This window comes from Taeniopygia guttata, chromosome 11 (assembly GCF_048771995.1).
Source record: "Taeniopygia guttata chromosome 11, bTaeGut7.mat, whole genome shotgun sequence".
NCBI classification, from domain to species: domain Eukaryota; kingdom Metazoa; phylum Chordata; class Aves; order Passeriformes; family Estrildidae; genus Taeniopygia; species Taeniopygia guttata.
In genome coordinates, this window is record NC_133036.1 from 5,427,959 (window position 1) to 5,446,649 (window position 18,691).

The following is an 18,691-nucleotide window of genomic DNA, read 5'->3' on the forward strand; positions in this document are numbered from 1 at the left end:
GAGGAAATCAGCTGCTGCCGGAGCATGGAGACACACTTGGCATTGCCACTGGGAGGAAGCTGTTCTGGTTAATGCTGCTGCCAACGTAGCCTGGGGCAGGAGGTGACATGTGGGCACTGCTGTCTCCATTGCTGCCCAGCAGCCTGTGCAATGGCTCTGGGACTCAATGTAGGAGGACAAGGGTTTGCAAGAGGTTTCTGGGGATGGGTCTTCACTTACAGTGGGGCAGGAACACATGATGTACACACGCACCTGATCCAGCCTTGCAAACCTGTCATGCATCACTTGAGGTACCCAACAGCACTGGGCTCCACTGGCAGTAGCACAGAACAGTCAGTGCCTCATGGCAACAGGTGAGGTGGAGAATAGGCTTTGAGCAGGGAATTTCTTTTGCAGGTAAATGTCCCAGGTGCCTGAATCCTCTTTGGCTCTGAACAAAGGGCCAGCTCAGCTTAAGACTACATCCCAAGGGATGGGGCTCATGACCTGCAGCATGGTGCTGTGCCAGCCATGCAGGTTCCCCTCCTTTCTGCCAGGAGACCACACTGGGTTTGCTCTCCCACTCCACAGGTCTTTTGCTCCACAATGAGGGAGAGGTTATTGTCTTGGAAGAGGCAGGCACGAGGCAGAGAATGTTTGCTCAGGGACACCTGAGGCACAGCCTGGTACAATGTGCAAAGACCATCAAGCCCACAGGATGCTCGTGAACGTGTCAAACCCACCTGAGCCATGGAACTTTCCACATCAACCCACATGTTGCTCCCTCCCTCTTCACCCACAACAGCTCGAGCTGTCTTATGGCACCAGGTTACCCAAAGAATGCATAATTTGCCTGGAAAAGCCAAGTGATTTTTGGTGTTAGGTAACTAGGATTGGTCCCCAGCCAGAACATATGTCCTGGAGCTCAAAGAGCTAGAGGAGTTGCTCCTCCCAGAGAGAAGCCAGTACCAGTGCAAGCTGTGACCTGCTATAAGGAAATATTAGAGAGCTGGGTAAACAGTGCCAGCTGGAGTGAAGAGACAAGCAGCATGGCAGAGCTTTGTGTCTCCTCTGTTCTGGTGACTGGGGCCAACCGGGGACTCGGCCTGGGGCTCATCCAGCATTTCCTGAGGTTGCCCAAACCACCTCAGTGGATCTTTGCGACCTGTCGGGACCCCAAGGGACAGCGAGCACGGGTGAGGCCAGGCTGGGAGGCAGTGACTGTACTGGGGGATGGGAGCACTCGGTGTCAGGGGGAGATTGGAACAGGAATGGTGTTTGCAAGTGTCTGGAGCTTCAGCTGGGCACCTGTGGCCCAGGGCAGCTGGGCTGGTACAGCTGTGTGAGCAGTTGTGCATGGGATGTGTGGAGGGGGCAGGGATATGTGGTGAGTGCAGGAGCTGTGGAATGTTCCCCCTGTATCAGGATCAGGGCAGCTGCAGCAGAGTGCTGGGCACTTGGTGGTGCAGGGATAGAGCTGGAGGGACACGGGCTTTGGCTGACTTTGCTGGGTGAGCCTTGGCAGAGCTGTTCCAGCCTGTTGGTACCAATGTCGTGACCTCTCTGCAGGAGCTGCAGAATTTGGCCTCCAAACATCCCAACCTGGTCATCATCGGTCTTGGTAAGTTTCCTCTTGCCCCGGTTCCTCTGGTGAATGCCAGAGCACTCATCACAGCCCTGGGAGCTCCACACAGAAGGTAGCCGTGGGGGGACACCTCCTTTGGGGGACACAGGGGACCCCAAACCACCAGAGGGTCACTGACTTCCCCTGTGTTGGCCCTGCAGAAGTTGCCAATCCTGTTAGCATCAAGGCAGCTGCAGCCAAGGTTGAGGAGTACCTGGGGGGCTCTGGGCTGAACCTCCTCATCAACAATGCTGGAATGCTCAAGGCTAAGACACTTGAGGATGAAACATTGGAGGACATGAGGGAGGTTTACACCACCAACACGGTTGGACCCCTGCTGATGGGCCAGGTGAGTCCCCAGCACTACAGCACAGCTCCAGAAGGATCCCTTCCTTCCCATGTCATCAAACTGGACATTACAGAGGGATGGAAGGACCAGTAGAAGGGGCTGCTGTCAGTGCTCTGGTGCCCTGATGTGCTCTCAGTTGATGAGAAGCTCAGGGAGCCGTGGGCTGCAGCTCAGGAGCTGGAGCCAGCCAGGCTGGGGCACTGGGAAAGAGGAGGGAGGATGCCTCTGTGCTGGTGTCAGTGTTGTCCAGTGTGGAAGGAGTGCCATGTCCATGTGTGCTCCTGTCCCCTCTGTCTCCTGGCAGGCGTTTCTGCCCTTGCTGAAGAAGGCTGCCCAGGGGAGCCCAGGCTCAGGGCTGAGCTGCAGCAAGGCTGCCATCATCAACATGTCCAGCATTGGCGGCTCCATCGCTTCTTCCTATGGTTGGGAGATGATGCCAAACCCCTCGTACCGCTGCAGCAAGGTACTGCCACACCTTTGCTTTTGCTTCCCCTGCCCTGGCCAGCTGCAGGTCCCCTTGCAGCCCCCCTTCCCCTCCCACCACCGTCCCTCACTGTGTCCCCCAGGCTGCTCTGAACATGCTGAGCAGGTGCCAGTCCCTGGCGTACAAGGAGCACGGCATCCTCTGCGTGGCTCTCCACCCCGGCTGGGTGCAAACGGACATGGGCAGCTGTGCCGGACACACGGTAGGAATTCCACCGGGGCAGCTCCGTCAGAGCTCCTCTGCTGACTTCACATGGGTGGGAGCTGCTGTCCTGAGCCCCTGCCCATGACTTCCCTGCCTGCTGGGGCAGGTCTCCCTGTCCTGGTCCTGGGTGCTGGGTGCCCCCATCCCCTCAGTTCCCTGCTTGGCACTTCTGTCCTGGTTGTTCAGTGTTTTCAGCTTTCCCCTTTGCCCTGGAGTGCCTCGTTCCTCCAGCCTGTGCTGGACCAGGGCCTCAGGCACAGAATTGTTTCTCCCTCTGCCCCACAGCCCCCTGTGACAGTGGATGACAGCGTGCAAGGGATGCTGAAGGTCCTCTCCTCCCTCTCTGAGAAGGACACCGGTGCCTTCCTGGACTGGGAAGGGAACGTCATACCCTGGTGAGACACCACTTCAGGATCCTGGCAGCCAAGAGCCACCTTTGGCACTGCTCCCACCTCCCCCACATCCTCAATAAACTCCTGCTGAGACCCCCAGCTCTGTTGTGCAGTGCCAGCTCATGGGGTGGCCCTTCCCAGATATCCCACTCCTCCACTGGGGACTGGTGGTGCCCACAGCTGCCCCCAGCCCGTGGCTGTCCCTGGCATCCAGCAGGTCCCATGGCCCTGTGACTGCCCTCTGGAGACCTCCCCTCCAGGAGGCACTGGAGAAGCTGGAGCAGGGCCCCTCTCCTGAGAGGAGAGAGATCTTCTGAGCCCCTGCAGGACTGGCTTTCCCCTGCCCAGGCTGAGCTGCCTGAGGGGCTGGGGGTCACAGGGAGCAGCTGCCCTCTCCCCTCAGCTGGGGGGTGCCTGGTCACAGGTGGGACACAGGGACACACAGAGCTTGGGCAGAGCACAGGGATCCTGCCTCAGGCTCAGACAGGGCTTGGACAGGGGGTTTGAGACTGGGTGGAGACAGAGCAGAAAGGCATCAGCTGCCAGAGTTTACAGAGATGAGGGGTACAGGGGGACCAAAGGAAGGTAGGGGAAGGGGAGAGAAGTTGCTTCCCAAGTCCTTCTCTTCTTGAAGCTGTAAAGCCAAGAACATCATCCCCATGTTCTGGGCAGCCTGGAAGAGGCACAGCCCTGCCAGCACAACTCAGGGAGTGGGCAGGCAGGAGAGGAGACGTTTCATAACCACAAAATGTCTGTGGAGGTGGGAAATGGGACTTGTCCTGTGACAAAGCATCCGCATGACCTGCTGGGAAGGCTCAGTCCTGCCTGCTGCTGTCCCAGTCCTTGTGCTTCTGCCTGGGAGAACCAGGCAGGGGGTGGGTGGCTGGGGCTGGGGGTGAACCATGGGTTCCCTCCCCTCCATGGGCACCGTGCCTGGGACAGCATCTCCAGCTCCTCCCCTGGCACCTCACCTTGCTGGCCCGGTACGGGTACATGGGAGCCTCTGGGACGTGGAGGCACAGCCCGATGGAGCCCAGTTTGGAGGAGATGTTGATGACAGCAGCCCTGCTGCAGCTCAGACCCTCCTTTCCTGCCTTGGCTGCCTGCTCCAGGAGTGGCAGAAATTCCTGCTGCAAGGACACAGATGCTGCATGAAGATGTGCCAAGCCTGCAGTTTGTGTCTTGCTGGAGTGCAAGGCCAGCAGCTGGTGATGTGCTGGCCATGCAGGTGCCCATCCTTCTGCCAGGAGACTGAATCCTCTGGGTTTGCTTCCCTCCATGGGAGCCTTGTTTCACTTGGCAATCAGGGAATGGGCATTGGCTTGGAGGAGGCCAGACCAAGGCAGAGAGTGTCTGCTTGTGGCCATGTGAGGAATGTCCTGGCCAAGGAGACCAGGGCAGAGGGATGAGATCAGCCTGTTCCCAGTCTTGTGTGAGTCTGATGCAGAAAGTCCTTGTGAAGGTATCAAGCCCAAGTGAGCGCTGGATCTTCCCACATCCCTTCCACATGCTGCTCCTTCCCTCCTCACCCACAACATCCTCTCCTGGCTTATGGCACTAGGTTTTCCAAGGACAGCAGAATTTGTCTGAAACCACCAAGGGTTTTTGCCCTTTGGAAACAAAGACTGGCTCCCAGCCAGGATCAATGTCCAGGAGTTTGAAAGGCAGGTGCAGTTGCTCCTCCTGGATCCAAGGGTTGGTGTAAACCCTAAGTGGGTGGGGTGCCAGAGGAAAATGCTAAAAGGAAATATTAGGGAGCAGAGCAAACAGTGAGAGCTGGAGCAAAGGAGGACAAGCAGCATGGCAGGGCTCCACGTCCGCTCCCTTCTGGTGACTGGGGCCAACCGGGGACTCGGCCTGGGGCTCGTCCAGCATTTCCTGAGGATGCCAAACCCACCTCAGTGGATCTTTGCAACCTGTCGGGACCCCAAGGGACAGAGAGCGCAGGTGAGGCCAGACTGAGAGGCAGTGACTGTGCTGGGGGATGGGAGCACTCGGTGTCAGGGGGAGATTGGAATAGGGATAGTGTGTGCAAGTGTCTGGAGCTTCAGCTGGGCACCTGTGGCCCAGGGCAGCTGGGCTGGTACAGCTGTGTGAGCAGTTGTGCATGGGATGTGTGGAGGGAACAGTGGTACTTGGTCATGGAGTCCTCCCCATCTGTTGGGTTCAGGGCATCTGGAGCAAAGCATGGGGTCCATGGCAGTGCAGGGATGGAGCCAGAGCAATGTGGGCTTTGCCTGGGAAAGGCTGAGCCTCTGCACAGCCCCTCCAGCCTCTCCATGCCTACACAGTGCCCTCTCTTTCAGGAGTTACAGAATTTGGCCTCCAAGCACCCCAACATCATCATCATCGCGCTCGGTAGGTGCCCCGAGGTGCGGATCCTTTGTCCCAGTTCCTCTGGCAGGTGCCCAGGCTGGGCACACCCCGGGAGCCCCGTGCTGGGCAGGAGCTGTGCCAACGGGCCGGTGCCTGCGGGGCCATCGGGCACTGCCACCTCCGGAGGAACAGAGGGGTCTCCACCGTGGGGACACAGGCTCTGACCTCCCTGTGTCGGCTCTGCAGAGGTCAGCGACCCCACCAGCATCAAGGCAGCTGCAGCCAAGGTTGGGGAGCACTTGGGGGGCTCTGGGCTGAACCTCCTCATCAACAATGCTGGAATTGCAAAGCCAAACTCCCTTGATAATGAGACACCAGAGAATATGATCCAGGTTTACACCACCAACACGGTTGGACCCCTGCTGATGGGCCAGGTGAGTCCCCAGCACTACAGCACAGCTCCAGAAGGATCCCTTCCTTCCCATGTCATCAAACTGGACATTACAGAGGGACAGAAGGACCAGTAGAAGGGGCTGCTGTCAGTGCTCTGGTGCCCCGATGTGCTCTCAGTTGATGAGAAGCTCAGGGAGCCGTGGGCTGCAGCTCAGGAGCTGGAGCCAGCCAGGCTGGGGCACTGGGAAAGAGGAGGGAGGATGCCTCAGTGCCGGTGTCAGTGTTGCCCAGTGTGGAAAGAGCTTCTCCCCTGCCCTGTGCCATGTCCAAGTGTGCTCCTGTCCCCTCTGTCTCCTCGCAGGCATTTCTGCCCTTGCTGAAGAAGGCTGCCCAGGGGAGCCCAGGCTCAGGGCTGAGCTGCAGCAAGGCTGCCATCATCAACATGTCCAGCTATGCAGGCTCCATTGAGGACATGTATGTGTGGGATTTTGGACAAGTTGTCTCATACCGCTGCAGCAAGGTACTGCCAGATTTTGCTGGGGGTGAGCCCAGACATTTTCCCCTCTGAATGATCACGCTGCCTTCCAGCCTCCCCCTCGGTCTGTGCCCCTCTCTGTGCTGTGACTGATCCCCTGTCAGTCCCTGAGTGCCCATCACAGTTCAGTTTTGTGCCTGGCCCTGGGTCCTACCTCAGAGGGACATGGTACCATGGGACTTCATCTAGGCTGGGCATCCGCACAGGGATGGTGAGGGGGCATCGTGTACCCCAGGAAGTGGCCCCCTCTGCCCAATTCCTGCCCCAGCTGTGGTGTCTGCACATGTCCTCTGGCAGCCCCCTTTCCCTTTCCACTGCTGTCTCCTCCCTGTCTCCCCCAGGCTGCTCTGAACATGCTGAGCAGGTGCCAGTCCCTGGCGTACAAGGAGCACGGCATCCTCTGCGTGGCTCTCCACCCCGGCTGGGTGCAAACGGACATGGGGAGCACAGGCTCATTTAAGGTGAGAGATCTCTTGTCCATGGTCTGGGAGAGCCTCATCCTTTAGGAATGCAGAATTTGCTGGGGTCTCATGCTGGGCTGTGTGAGAGCTCCTGGGCAGATACCCTGGAGGCACAGGGGGGAGGGAGATGACTGACTGGGAATGCTTCTTGCCCAGAGCAATGATGTGTTTCAGGGCAGACCCCTGAGCACTGAACTGTTTCTCTCTCTGCCCCACAGCCTCCCCTGACAGTGGATGACAGCGTGCAAGGGATGCTGAAGGTGCTGTCCTCCATCTCTGAGAAGGAGACTGGGGCTTTTCTGGACTGGGAAGGGAAGGTTGTGCCCTGGTGAGACGCTGATTCAGGATTCTGACTGTGAGGACTTTTGCTGCTGCACCATGTTGTACCTGTCCCTTAGTAAATGACTGTCCATAAACAATAAGTAGAACTGTGTGAGCCTCCTTCCCTTGATCTTCTATTAACTATCACTGGGAGAGTCCTCACTGGTGCTTTGAGAGTTTTTCTCAGTTATTTCTGCATATCATTTTGCTAGGTTGGTCTGAACATTTGCTCTTTTTTAACTGGGGACCTGGACACCATCCTGATAGGAATTTGTCCCTGGGCTCATCCCAGAGGTGTCTCTCAGAATGGCAGCACCACCCTACAATGACTCAGGCACTCCTCCCAGCGAATCCTTTCTTGTTTGTCAGTTCAAAGTCCAAGCAGAGCACTGCTCATCGTTAGCTCCTCTACCACACAGGTAAGGAAGACAAAACCTGACGTGATCTTCCTGGCTTGCTTATGCCCTGCTGTGCTCCTCCAGCAGAGATCAAGATAGTAAAAAACACCCATGAAGACAAGGTCCTCAAATGGGAAATCTGTAAGTGCAGTCTTGAGCCCTCTCAGGGATGGGAACCTATTCTGTGTTCCTGTTAAATCCTGTCTGTACCTCTCTTCTTGGCAGCTCTGCTCCCTGTTCCAAGCTGGTCTGTGGGACCAAATGGGCACATGGGGCCTTGGGGTCCAAGGGGACACCAGGGATCCCCCACTGTATGTCCTGTGGTGCATGGAGGGATGGGGAGGAGGCAGCAGTGGGATGGTCCCCAGGGGACTCTGGGCTGCCTTGCATGTGGAGCAGGGAGCTCTCATCCCCACGGAGCCCAACCTGCACCAGGGCCAGGAGCAGCAAATGCACCTCTGGAGTCACCAAAGTGCAGTTCTGAAGGCATGAAACTGGGCAGGAAACACGGAGAAGGATCATCATCAGGCAGGGAAGTGGCAGTGGAACCCTGGGGATGATGGATAACAGGCCAGGGACATTCTGGATTACACAGACCTCCCTTCTGTATCCTTCCCACAGCACCACTCAGCTCCCCGTGGAGATCATTGTGCCATTTGTTGCATTTTTAACTGAATTCCCTCAAATTGGTTGTATCGCACAGGATGCTAAAATTAATTAATTACTTCCTCACCTCTTGTACCACTTAGATTTAGCTGAAATTATTCTAACCCTGACTTTGCTGTATTGTAGGATGATGGCCCCACCGCATGAGGCTGTCCTGTGCAGCAGTCTCATTTCCTGGGTGCCATGCCAGCACTGCAGGTGATTTGCACAATTTAGGGCCCCACTCCAGATTGCCAAGGCTCTGAGCAGCAGCACCCGAGTCCATCTGTAGCCTCCTTAATTAACCAGGATTTGTTGGCCGGGCTGTGCTGGGTGTCCCTGCCGGGGGAGGGGACAGTGGGGGGACTTTGCTGGCCCCAGCCTCTGCTGTGATCGTAGAGGGGTCAGTACTCTGCGTGTGGCTGCAGCAACCTCGGCTCAAATCCGAGTCACAGCAGCTTTTGTCCAGAGCTGGCAGGGAGGGAGGCAGCTGTGAGGGGTTTGAAAAGATGCCATGCCCTGGGAGGGGGCCACAAGCTTGGGTGGTCCGAGAGGGACCAGACTCATACCGACAATGATGACAATGATTTCCTGACCTGTAGTCACTGTGCAGGGTCTTTCCAGTGAGGCTGCAGTGACACTTCTGGGAAAGAGCTCCAGCTTCTCCGTTTTCCAGGAAAACTTGAGAATTTAGAGGAATTTGCCCAGCCTTCCATGTTCCACATCCTCACAGTTTTGCAGAAAGAGGACCAGAAGTTTCTGTGGGGGCCCTGCAGAGTGAGAGGAGGGGGAGGCAGCAGCTTGCTCAGCTCCCGGCCCCCAGGCATGAAGGATCTGCTGCAGCAGAAGAAGGAAGATCACCAGATGAAAGTCCTGCTGCTGGCACTCCCTGCTCCAGGGGAACAGGATTTTGCTTGCAGGACCTCCAGGGATGGAGCAGAAGCAAAACCCACCCAGAACTGAGGGGTGACCATGACAAAATGCAGGTCTGGAAACCCGAGGTCTCACGGGCACCAAGAAGCAGATGGAGATCTCTGGGTGTACCAGGAGATGCTCCAGCCTGGGGGAAGCCTCTTAAACTGTTGCCTTTACCCTTCTGGAGCCTTAATGGAGTCCCCCTGTTTGCTTGGACTTGGTGCCCTCTCCTGACAGCCGCGCAGAACTCATCTGGTGGCAGCTTTCAAGGAGAATTACATGAGGTGTGGCACAGGCTGCTGGTGGAGAAGGCACCGCCCAGGCAGAGGGTCTCAGCCCACCGCCCTGGGGGCACCTGCAAGCAGCAGGAGGCTGCAGCACTCAGGCAGATGGGTTCAGGTGTCTGCAGGGCTGCTGCTTGGGAAAAGGAGAGGGTGGATTTTTTTTTTTTTTTTCCTAGCACAAAATAGATTTATTTTCTTGCATATCTTATCCAGAGCAAGAAATGAAGAAAACAAATATCATTGCAGAGTTACTTTTAGGATTTGCACTTAAGTTTATAGGGCACTTACTTGTGTGACTTCACACTCCTTCAACATCTATTTACTGAAAACACATATCTCTTTACTTAAGGAAAGCTCAAAAAGCATTTTTCCCTTCGAAAGATAAAATAGGAGGAAGAGAAGGCAGACATCTGGAGAAGTTGCCCATTAGCAGCAGCAGTGCCTGCCCCTCTTTTACCCAGGTGAGCAGTAGAAACCCAAGGAAATACATAACTTCTCGCTCCTCTTTTATTTTTTTTCCTACAGAAAGTCAGTGTGATGTGTAAGGCCACTAAACTTACCTTAAAAATAATATACTGTGAAAACTGATGTATGTTCGAGTTGAAAAACATTAAAAATTTTTATATAGGACAGGGGGTATTTTTCATCCAAAATTGCTTGAAATTTTGTTAAAAGAGTTTCTATTTTGCAAAAATTTCCTGAAGTGTCTATACACCTACAGCACTGTCCAGGGTTTGACTGAGGCAATGTGGTGGCCCCACAGGTCACTGCAGCCTCTGCTCTCACAGGAACTGTATTCCCTTAAAGTGGTGCAGGGCTCTGCTGGGAAATTTCCTCTCATCACACTCCCAGTGGAAAAAGAATCTCCTGATGTTCAGCTGGAGCCTCCTGTGCTCCAGTGTGTGCCCATGGCCCCGGCACTGACACCGTGAACAGAGCCTGGCTTCCCTCCCACGAGAGGAGAGATGCTCCAGGCCCTTCTGTATCTTCATGGAGGTTGTCAAGCAGAAAAGAACAGCTGCCAGCAGGAACCCAAACTTTTACCTGAAGTCACTTGGGGAGGAACCCGAGCCCCCTTCACTGAGGGAGGGAGCAGTGGAAAGCACAATTCTCTGCTTGTTCCCTGCACCAGGAGGGCCCGACCTGGGCAAGAGGAGATGCCTCTCCTGCCCATGGGCTCCTAAAGGATAAAGCCACCGCCTGAACAGGGGCTTGAACCCTGGACCCTCAGATTAAAAGTCTGATGCTCTCCCAGCTGAGCTATCCAGGCTCATATTTGGGTGGGGGTGTGCAGGTCTGTGACAGGTGGGGGCACCCCACTCTCCTCAGCATTGCAGGGACAATCTGGGGACCCACTCTGCTGTTTCCCATTCTCGCGCCACCCCAACGAGGCTGCCAGCACAGGCCAGGCTGAAGCCGGGCTCTGGGAATGGCCCCGGGCACTGAGCGGGCACAGGGAATGGCCCTGGGCACTGAGCGGGCTCTGGGAATGTCCCTGGGCACTGAGCGGGCTCTGGGAATGGCCCTGGGCACTGAGCGGGCTCTGGGAATGGCCCCGGGCACTGAGCGGGCACAGGGATGGGCACTGAGCGGGCACAGGGAATGGCCCCGGGCACTGAGCGGGCACAGGGATGGGCCCTGGGCACTGAGCGGGCACAGGGAATGTCCCTGGGCACTGAGCAGGCACAGGGAATGGCCCCGGGCACTGAGCGGGCACAGGGATGGGCCCTGGGCACTGAGCGGGCACAGGGAATGGCCCTGGGCACTGAGCGGGCTCTGGGAATGGCCCCGGGCACTGAGCGGGCACAGGGATGGGCCCTGGGCACTGAGCGGGCACAGGGATGGGCCCTGGGCACTGAGCGGGCACAGGGAATGGCCCTGGGCACTGAGCGGGCACAGGGATGGGCCCTGGGCACTGAGCGGGCACAGGGAATGGCCCTGGGCACTGAGCGGGCACAGGGATGGGCCCCGGGCACTGAGCGGGCTCTGGGAATTGCCCCGGGCACTGAGCGGGCACAGGGATGGGCCCCGGGCACTGAGCGGGCACAGGGATGGGCCCCGGGCACTGAGCGGGCTCTGGGAATTGCCCCGGGCACTGAGCGGGCACAGGGATGGGCCCCGGGCACTGAGCGGGCACAGGGATGGGCCCCGGGCACTGAGCGGGCACAGGGAATGGCCCTGGGAAGATGCCGCTGCCGCAGGGATGCAGGGCAGGGAGAGCAGCAGGAGCTGCGGGAGCGGCTGTGGAACCTCCCCGCTCCCCGAGGGCGGCAGGAGGGCCCCGCGGGGACGGGAGCGGCGGCGGGGGCCGGTCGGGGCCGGTCGGGGCTCCGAGCTCCGCTCCGGGGCTGCGGCAGCCTCGGCTCGGATCGAGCCCCAGCGGCGCTTTGCGGAGCCGCGTTAGGGCAGAGCGAGGGAGGCTGCGGGAGCCGCGTCACCGAGACACAGAGCCCGTGGGGCACCTACAGCTGCCACCCACGTATTCCATTGCCCGTCCTCCCCATTCCTCAGGAAGGGACCCTCTGCCCCACCGGGAGCCCACCCTGTCATCCAACCCACCCACCAGTGCCCTACAACATCCCTGTCCCGCCTCACACTTCCTGGGAGAAGAAGACAATCGTCCCTTCAGCAGCAGAATATGATTTTGCCCCATCCCTTGAAGTGTTCAAGGCCACGTTGGATAGGGCTTGGAGCATCCTGGTCTAGTGGGAGGTGTTCAAATCCCATGGCAGGGGTTTGAAATGAAATTATCTTTAAGGTCCCTTCCAGCCAGAGCACGAACCCAGTGCAGGTTGGAGCTGCAGGGGCTTCCCCCAGCTGGAGCCTTCCAGTGGATACTGGGAGGATGCTGCATGGGGCAGGGGCAGTGCCCAGGATGGCACTGGGGAACGTGGCACTGCCATGTGGCACAAGGAGCTGCCCAGATGTGTTCTCTTCCTATCCCAACCCCTCCATCTTCTCCCAGATACCTGGGGTCACCTGGCCATGCTGGCAGCACCAGCATCCTCTGCCAGGGGCAGGAGGAGTGGAGAGGGGCTGTGTTCACCGAGGCAGGGAGTGAGCAGTACCCCTAGAGAACCACAGAAGGGCAAGAACGTGGCAGCCACCTCCAAGAACATGGCAAAGGGACACTGAGGCACTGGGAAGCTGCTCAAGACGAGTGCAGCACCCCTGAGCAGGGTTCTGGAGGCCCTAAGAACCCCCTGGCACTGCTGCACTGGTTTTGACAGGCCATGGCTTGTCCATAAGGCCAGTCCTTCGTCCCTCCCCGTCCCTCCTCCTCCTCATGGCCAGCCCCTTGCAGCTCTCCCCTCCCCTGCAGCCCGGGTGCCTCTTGGCCGGACCTGTGCAGAAATTATAAAAGGCTGTTTGGCTGGGAGCCGTGCGGAGGAGCCCGGCCAGGCCTGCCATGGGGAGCAGCGGCGCCGGGGCTGCGTTGCTGACGCTGTCGCTGCTCCTGCAGCCCACGTCCCAGTTCTGGCTCTTCAATGTCCTCTTCCCACCCACCACCACGCCAGAAGCTCCCCCGACAAACAGCACGCCGCCCGTGGTGCTGGGTAAGGTCGCGGGCACCGTGCGGGTGTGGGTGGGAGCTCTGGGGTCCCGTGCCCCTGGTGCCTCAGTGGGGTCTGGCTGCGATGGGTTTTACCTGTCTGGGTTGGAGCCACCAAGTGAGGGTGTCACACAGCTCCTCATCCCCTCCCATTCACTGGGATAGGGACACAGGACTGGCCTTGCCCAGGGAGAGCTTTTTTGGAGCTGAGGGGATAGACTGGGCACCCCAGAAAGCAAATGGGTCTCTGGTATCTCACACCTGGCCCATGGAATGTTTTAGGGCTTGTTTGTGTCTGGGGAACCCAGAGGGACGGGGGCTGCAGCACAACCTCTTCTGCCACTTCCCAAACAAGCTGCCACTGGTGCTGGGGGGGGACCCACCACCTCTCACTTTCCTGAAGCCCACCCCATCCTCTGTCTTTTTCCACTCCTGGGAGATGGTAAAGTCGTCCTCTGGTGCTGCAGAAGAGGAGCCATCTCACATCCCATCCAATACCAACTCTGACCTGGGGCAAGCCAGCAGAAGAGGGGAACAGGGAGATTAAAGGAGATGTGGGGGCATCATCTCAAGAAGGAAGCAGCCACCACCAGCAGGTGCCTCTGTGCTGCATGGTTCCGCCTTCCTTTGCCCCTGTGCCATCACCAGGCACTTGAGCTCAGGTTTTGACAAGAAAACTGCTGAGCAGAGTTGGGGTTTTCCTCCCTTTTCTTGAATCGTGATGAGTTTCCCCTTAAAAAAAGAGAAGAGAAAAAGCAGAAGATCCCTCCCTGCCACAATGCCAAGGGCTGACCCTGTAAATTCCCTTCCCAGGGGCATCAGGGGGCTCGGGCCTCCATGTCCTGGGGTGGTCAGAAGACCTGGCTCACTGTCACCACGTGCCTCTATTCAGGATTACCTGTGACAGTCTGGGCATCTCCTTTTGTCCCTGGTGCCAGCCTCAGGCCGTGTCCCAGGGGTGCTCCTTGTGCCACTTGGCTGTTCCTCACTCCGCTCGGCATCCGCAGTCAACCCATCCCCCTGGGCCGGGCGTCCCGGAAACCCCAGTGCCCTTGGGACCACTGATAACCCCTCTGCCCTCACAGAACTCCCTTAATAATTACCTAATGTCCTCTGGGAGGGGAGGCAGAGCTCAGAGCTGTGTGCCAGGGCCGGCGGGTGCTGGCTGTGCACCTTCAGGAGCCGCCAGAGCAGCTCAGGATCCTGTTCCTCTTGCTGACCATCCTTTCACCCACTCCCTGCCAGGGCTCCCCTACATCTGTCTGATCCCCACCCAGGTGCTTTGAAGACAGGATTAGACCCTCCCTGCACCCCTAGGGACGTGCCACAGCATGAAGGAGCTGTGGGGCAGGTTGAGGATGCTGCATCTTCCCCCTCTTGCATGGCACAGGGCATTGAAGGTCCACACCAGCCCCAGCCACGTATTGCAGGCAAGTCCTTGGACCTGCTGGGGCCTTGGGATTTGTCGCCTGGTGCTCCCATTCCACCAGGTTCAGTGTCCTCTGCAGTCATTCACCTCTTGTCCTCACCGTCACAGTCGGTGCTGGCACCAGCAGCTGCCTCTTGGCTCTTGGCTGGGCTGGGAGAGCTCCCCATGGTGTCTGAGCCCAGCACAGGCACATCTCTCAGGGCAGCACAGGACGGGTGTCCCATCCCTGCTGGGGGCCACACTGCTGCTTCCACAGGCAGATCAAACACCCTGGTGTCTGCCACCTGCCACTGAGGCTGGCCAGGGCACAAAAATGAACTTGCTTAAAGCTGTGCTGTGTTTCCTGCACAAACCATTTCCATTGAATTTCTGCTGAGTTGAGTTCCACTCAGCGCTGAACCACTTCAGAGACCTTGTTCAGGCTGTATGGAGGGTTTAAAGTTCAGGAAACTTTCCTTGGGAGCTCTGCATCCCTGAACTGACCACTACCCCCGGACAAGCTGTCAGGACTGCATTAGGAATGGGCAGCCCCAAGCAGCACCAATTTCTTCCCCCAGGCTTCACCAAGGAGAGAAAGGTGAGAGCCCATCCAGGGAGGGGGAGCAGTCTAGGGTACTTTGTGCTGCTGGGGACTCACATGTTTGAGCCAAAGGTGACAGCTCCAGGGGTCATCCCATGGAAATGCAGCTCTAGGGGTTCCCAAGGATGCATTTTAGCACTTTTCATGCTCACCCAGCATCTCAGCTCCAAGCACCCTCTCTCCTGTGAGGAGCAGGTTGTTCTCTGGGGATGCTGCTCCAGCAGGTGCCCAGCCATCCCCAGGCAACCCCAGGGGAGCACTGCCTGGGGGTGGGGTAGGCACCAGTTTGGGCAGCCTCACAGGGTCAGTGGGTAGGGTTTGTAACTGGCTCTGCTCTCCCTCTGTGGTGCCTCCAGTGCCCGGGTGTCTGGGGAACCAGCTGGAAGCAAAGCTGGACAAGCCAGATGTGGTGAACTGGATGTGCTACCGCAAAACAGAGGATTATTTCACCATCTGGCTCAACCTCAACACCTTCCTGCCAGTGGGAGTTGACTGCTGGATCGATAACACCAGGTACCAGCCAACTCTACCCTGGGAGCTCCCTGGGGAAATGACCTTCCAAGGATCTCCCTCCCCTCTCCTCCCCCTGGCTACTCAGGGGGAAAAAATGGGAGGACCATGGGATTGTTTGGGAACACAAGTGACTGGCTACTGCTCTGAGCGTCTGTTCCTTTCCCAAATCCTTGCCATGTGCTCAAGCCCAGCCAGAGCACCCTGAGCAGCCACTGGAGATGCTGCCACCCTGCCTGGGGCTGTAGGGTGAGGGGGCTGTGGCAGCTGGTTCCATCAGAGCCTCCTGTTCCTGGAGAGCAGAATGGACTCTGGCTGGGCTCCAGTGCACCTCACATCCACACAAGGCTTGGAAACAGCCAGGTCCAAGCCACTACCAGTGATCTCCATCCCAGCCCTGTGTTCTCCATGGGGACATGGCTCTTCTGCCACTTCCTGTCCTGTCCCCACAGGGTGGTGTACAACCGAACCTCTCGGAAGATGTCCAACGCCCCAGGGGTGCACATCCGTGTTCCTGGCTTTGGCAAGACCTATTCTGTGGAATACCTGGATCAGAGCAAGCTGGCAGGTGAGAGGAGGAGAGGCCAGGGTGCCTGGGGATCCCACGTGCTCCCTGCAGATGGGGAGGTGTCTCCATGTCTCCAGCAGGGATGCGTTCTGCAGAGAGCTCAGGGACACTGGGGATTAAGGGCATTAGCCTGGGGGACACACCCCAGCTGAGTGCTGGCAGGGAGCACCCCATCCTTGACCCAGGACTCCATGGGATGCAGAGTCACGACGTCTGGCTGGAGCCACTGAGCCACAGGGCTTACCAGGGAACATTTTGACCCTGACCAGGACCAGAATGGAAAAAGCTCCATGAGAGAAGACCACAGACCTAATTCCCACTTGTTCCCTCTGCCCACAGGCTACCTGCACACCATGGTGCAGAACCTGGTGAACAACGGCTACGTGAGGGACCAGACGGTCCGGGCAGCCCCCTACGACTGGAGGGTTGGACCCCGTAAGTCTGGGGGTTGTGGCCAGGCCCCCCATGCACAGAGGGAAGCAGGATGACCCTCATGCCATCATGCTCCCCTCTTGTCCGCAGAGGAGCAGCCCGAGTACTTCCAGAACCTGAAGGCGCTGATCGAGGAGATGCACGATGAGTACCAGAGACCCGTCTTCCTCATCGCACACAGCATGGGCAACCTGCACATCCTCTACTTCCTGCTGCAGCAGACACAGGCCTGGAAAGATCAGTACATTGGGGGGTTCATTTCCCTGGCTGCCCCCTGGGGAGGCTCTGTCAAGCCCCTGCGTATCCTTGCATCCGGTGGGTGACTCCTCGTGTGCAGCCACCTCTTTGTTTTCTTTCCCTCCTGTAGAATTGAAGGGTGGGCAGGGAAAGGGCAACGTGGTGAAAGAGGTGGGGGATCCAGTTCCTGTTTAGGCTCTTTGCAGCCCAGAAAGCCACAATCACTTGTCTAATGCTGACAGCCCAGAATATCTACAAGTCACAAGTCCAAAAACGCATGAGATTAAAAATCATGTGCTTGAAGGTTTTAACATCTGGCCCCTTGCATCACCCTTAAGTCACCTGCTAATATTTTTCTCTGTTGCCACAAGAGACAGAGATATTTTTAAGGTCATCTGCGGTCATTCTGTGGTCTTAGGACTCCAGACATACCAAAAACTATCAAGGCTTGAAGGAAACATGCAAGTTGGGCACTTATTACTGCTTACTCCTGTCCCTGCAGGCAGGTGTGGCGGTGCCAGGGTGGCAGGGAATGTTCAGGGCTGGGTTGGTCTGTGCCGTGACACATCCAGGTTTGTGTCCACTCAGGCCCTTTGAGCAGCTGGAGATGTGGAGAGAAGGGTTGGGAAGGCTGTTCTTGGTATCTGCAGACAGCGGGGTAAGGAGAGGGCGTAAGGTTATGGGCAGGGGAAGAGCTGAGCTGGAGAAGGCCAGGGGACAGCAGTGAGTCCCTGGGGGGAGCGCTGATCCCAGCCCAGCTGCCCAAAGGCTCTGTCTGTGTGGGGACATTGTGGTGTCATTTGTGATGAGCCCTTGGTCATCCCGCAGGTGACGAGCAGGGCATCCCGCTCATGTCCAACATCAAGCTCCGTGAAGAGCAGCGCATGACCACCACCAGCCCCTGGATGTTCCCCACCACCCTGGCCTGGCCCGAGAGCCACGTTTTCATCTCCACCCCCTCCTACAACTACACCTACCGCGACTACCAGCGCTTCTTCAGCGACGTCAACCTGGAGGATGGCTGGTACATGTGGGAGGACATGAAGGACTTGTTGAAGGATTTGCCCCCTCCTGGGGTGGACATGTATTGTCTCTATGGCACAGGCTTCCCCACCGCAGAGACTTACATTTATGATGAGCGTTTCCCTTATGAGGACCCTGTGAAAATAATTTATGGCGACGGGGACAACAGTGTCAACACACGCAGCTTGGAGCTGTGCAAGCGATGGCGTGGCCAGCAAAAGCAGAAGGTGTTTGTCCAGGAGCTGCGAGGTGCCCACCACTTCAACATGGTCTTCAGCAACCTGACACTCAGTTATATCAACGAAATCCTGCTGGGGAGCAAAGAGGAGCAGGGGGAGCCAGGGCAGGCGAGATCCAGCCTAGACGCTGGGAAGTTGGGGAAGATCCTACGTGAACACAGGGTCCATAAAGAGCCTAAAAAGAACTGAAAGGAGGGAGGGCCAGCTTCCCTCCCTGATGGTAGGCATCACAAAGTGCCGTGCAGGGGAGCAAAGGACTTGGAGCTGAGTTTGGAAGGAAAGTGAGCAAGACCAACAGCTTGGGTGGATGGGCTGGCACCCACTTCCACACTGATTGGTTCCTCTTTTGGGAATGGTGATTAATTTTACTTCAGAGGCTTGCCACTTCCCACCAGCGGGTGGATAATTAACCATGCTGCCAGCTCATTAACATCACACTTGTGAATTCCAGTGTACACACAAGCCCTTGTCGCTAGCAAGCCATTTTTAGGCACTGTAGAGGCTGTGGACCTGTGGTGCTGTAGCTTCTGCTCACCTGGGACAGAGCAACTCACATAAGAAGAGCAGGCTCTGACTTACCAGGTGGTCACAGAGGTAGCATGGGGGTAGCACAGTAGGTATGGCTTACAGAGCAGCGAGCTAGGCTCCTCGGGCAAGACCAACTCAAAATCAGCAGATTTACAAAATAATAAACATGTTTTGCTTCTATATGCTGAGCCTGCCTTGTCCTTCAGAGCTGGATGGTGAAGCCAGCCATGGCCAGAAAGTGAGGTGCTTGCTGCCTGCCGGCACTCCAGGAGACAGGCTTTGGGGAAAACAC

The 18,691-nt window shown here is 57.5% G+C and overlaps 3 protein-coding genes and 1 non-coding gene across 9 annotated transcripts; 3 read left to right on the forward strand and 1 right to left on the reverse strand.

Moving 5' to 3' along the window:
- The first annotated feature begins 863 nt into the window (after positions 1-863).
- LOC100232832 (C-signal-like) lies at positions 864-3,131 on the forward strand. The gene is made up of 6 exons (XM_002196020.6): positions 864-1,175; positions 1,549-1,600; positions 1,765-1,952; positions 2,257-2,415; positions 2,519-2,638; positions 2,926-3,131. Exons 1-6 carry the CDS (start codon positions 1,029-1,031, stop codon positions 3,037-3,039), a joined length of 780 nt encoding a protein of 259 aa, XP_002196056.5. The 5' UTR covers positions 864-1,028; the 3' UTR covers positions 3,040-3,131.
- An 827-nt stretch (positions 3,132-3,958) lies between these two features.
- Positions 3,959-9,930, forward strand: LOC115496818 (C-signal-like). 6 transcript variants are annotated; one of them, XR_012057716.1, is made up of 8 exons: positions 3,960-4,979; positions 5,339-5,390; positions 5,595-5,782; positions 6,103-6,261; positions 6,618-6,737; positions 6,956-7,092; positions 7,478-8,062; positions 8,715-9,930. XR_012057716.1 is itself a non-coding variant. In XM_072934288.1 (7 exons), the coding sequence occupies exons 1-7, from the start codon at positions 4,833-4,835 to the stop codon at positions 7,479-7,481; spliced, it is 780 nt and encodes a 259-aa protein (XP_072790389.1). In that variant the 5' UTR covers positions 3,959-4,832; the 3' UTR covers positions 7,482-9,930. The 6 variants fall into 6 exon arrangements, 2 of the variants coding, with proteins under 2 accessions (XP_072790389.1, XP_072790388.1); XR_012057715.1 differs by having other exon boundaries at positions 7,478-7,597; positions 7,892-9,930; XR_012057717.1 differs by having other exon boundaries at positions 7,478-7,597.
- Positions 9,931-10,497: 567 nt separating this feature from the next.
- TRNAK-UUU (transfer RNA lysine (anticodon UUU)) lies at positions 10,498-10,570 on the reverse strand. The gene has a single exon. It is a non-coding gene; the product is annotated as a tRNA-Lys (tRNA).
- Positions 10,571-12,645: 2,075 nt separating this feature from the next.
- On the forward strand, positions 12,646-18,579 carry LCAT (lecithin-cholesterol acyltransferase). The gene is made up of 6 exons (XM_030282366.4): positions 12,646-12,857; positions 15,219-15,375; positions 15,825-15,940; positions 16,280-16,375; positions 16,463-16,687; positions 17,438-18,579. Exons 1-6 carry the CDS (start codon positions 12,710-12,712, stop codon positions 18,058-18,060), a joined length of 1,365 nt encoding a protein of 454 aa, XP_030138226.4. The 5' UTR covers positions 12,646-12,709; the 3' UTR covers positions 18,061-18,579.
- The last annotated feature ends 112 nt before the right edge of the window (positions 18,580-18,691 follow it).

What these genes read in the sequence shown, in the direction of transcription:
- LOC100232832 (XM_002196020.6), top strand. Translation starts at nt 1,029, where the DNA reads ATGGCAGAGCTTTGTGTCTCCTCTGTTCTGGTGACTGGGGCCAACCGG. An exon ending in CCTGGTCATCATCGGTCTTG is followed by an intron (nt 1,601 to 1,764) that starts GTAAGTTTCCTC and finishes TTGGCCCTGCAG; the next exon opens with AAGTTGCCAATCCTGTTAGC. An exon ending in GCAGCTGTGCCGGACACACG is followed by an intron (nt 2,639 to 2,925) that starts GTAGGAATTCCA and finishes TCTGCCCCACAG; the next exon opens with CCCCCTGTGACAGTGGATGA.
- LOC115496818 (XM_072934288.1), top strand. Translation starts at nt 4,833, where the DNA reads ATGGCAGGGCTCCACGTCCGCTCCCTTCTGGTGACTGGGGCCAACCGG. An exon ending in CCAAGGGACAGAGAGCGCAG is followed by an intron (nt 4,980 to 5,338) that starts GTGAGGCCAGAC and finishes CCTCTCTTTCAG; the next exon opens with GAGTTACAGAATTTGGCCTC. An exon ending in GGAGCACAGGCTCATTTAAG is followed by an intron (nt 6,738 to 6,955) that starts GTGAGAGATCTC and finishes TCTGCCCCACAG; the next exon opens with CCTCCCCTGACAGTGGATGA.
- LCAT (XM_030282366.4), top strand. Translation starts at nt 12,710, where the DNA reads ATGGGGAGCAGCGGCGCCGGGGCTGCGTTGCTGACGCTGTCGCTGCTC. An exon ending in CACGCCGCCCGTGGTGCTGG is followed by an intron (nt 12,858 to 15,218) that starts GTAAGGTCGCGG and finishes TGGTGCCTCCAG; the next exon opens with TGCCCGGGTGTCTGGGGAAC. An exon ending in CCTGCGTATCCTTGCATCCG is followed by an intron (nt 16,688 to 17,437) that starts GTGGGTGACTCC and finishes GTCATCCCGCAG; the next exon opens with GTGACGAGCAGGGCATCCCG.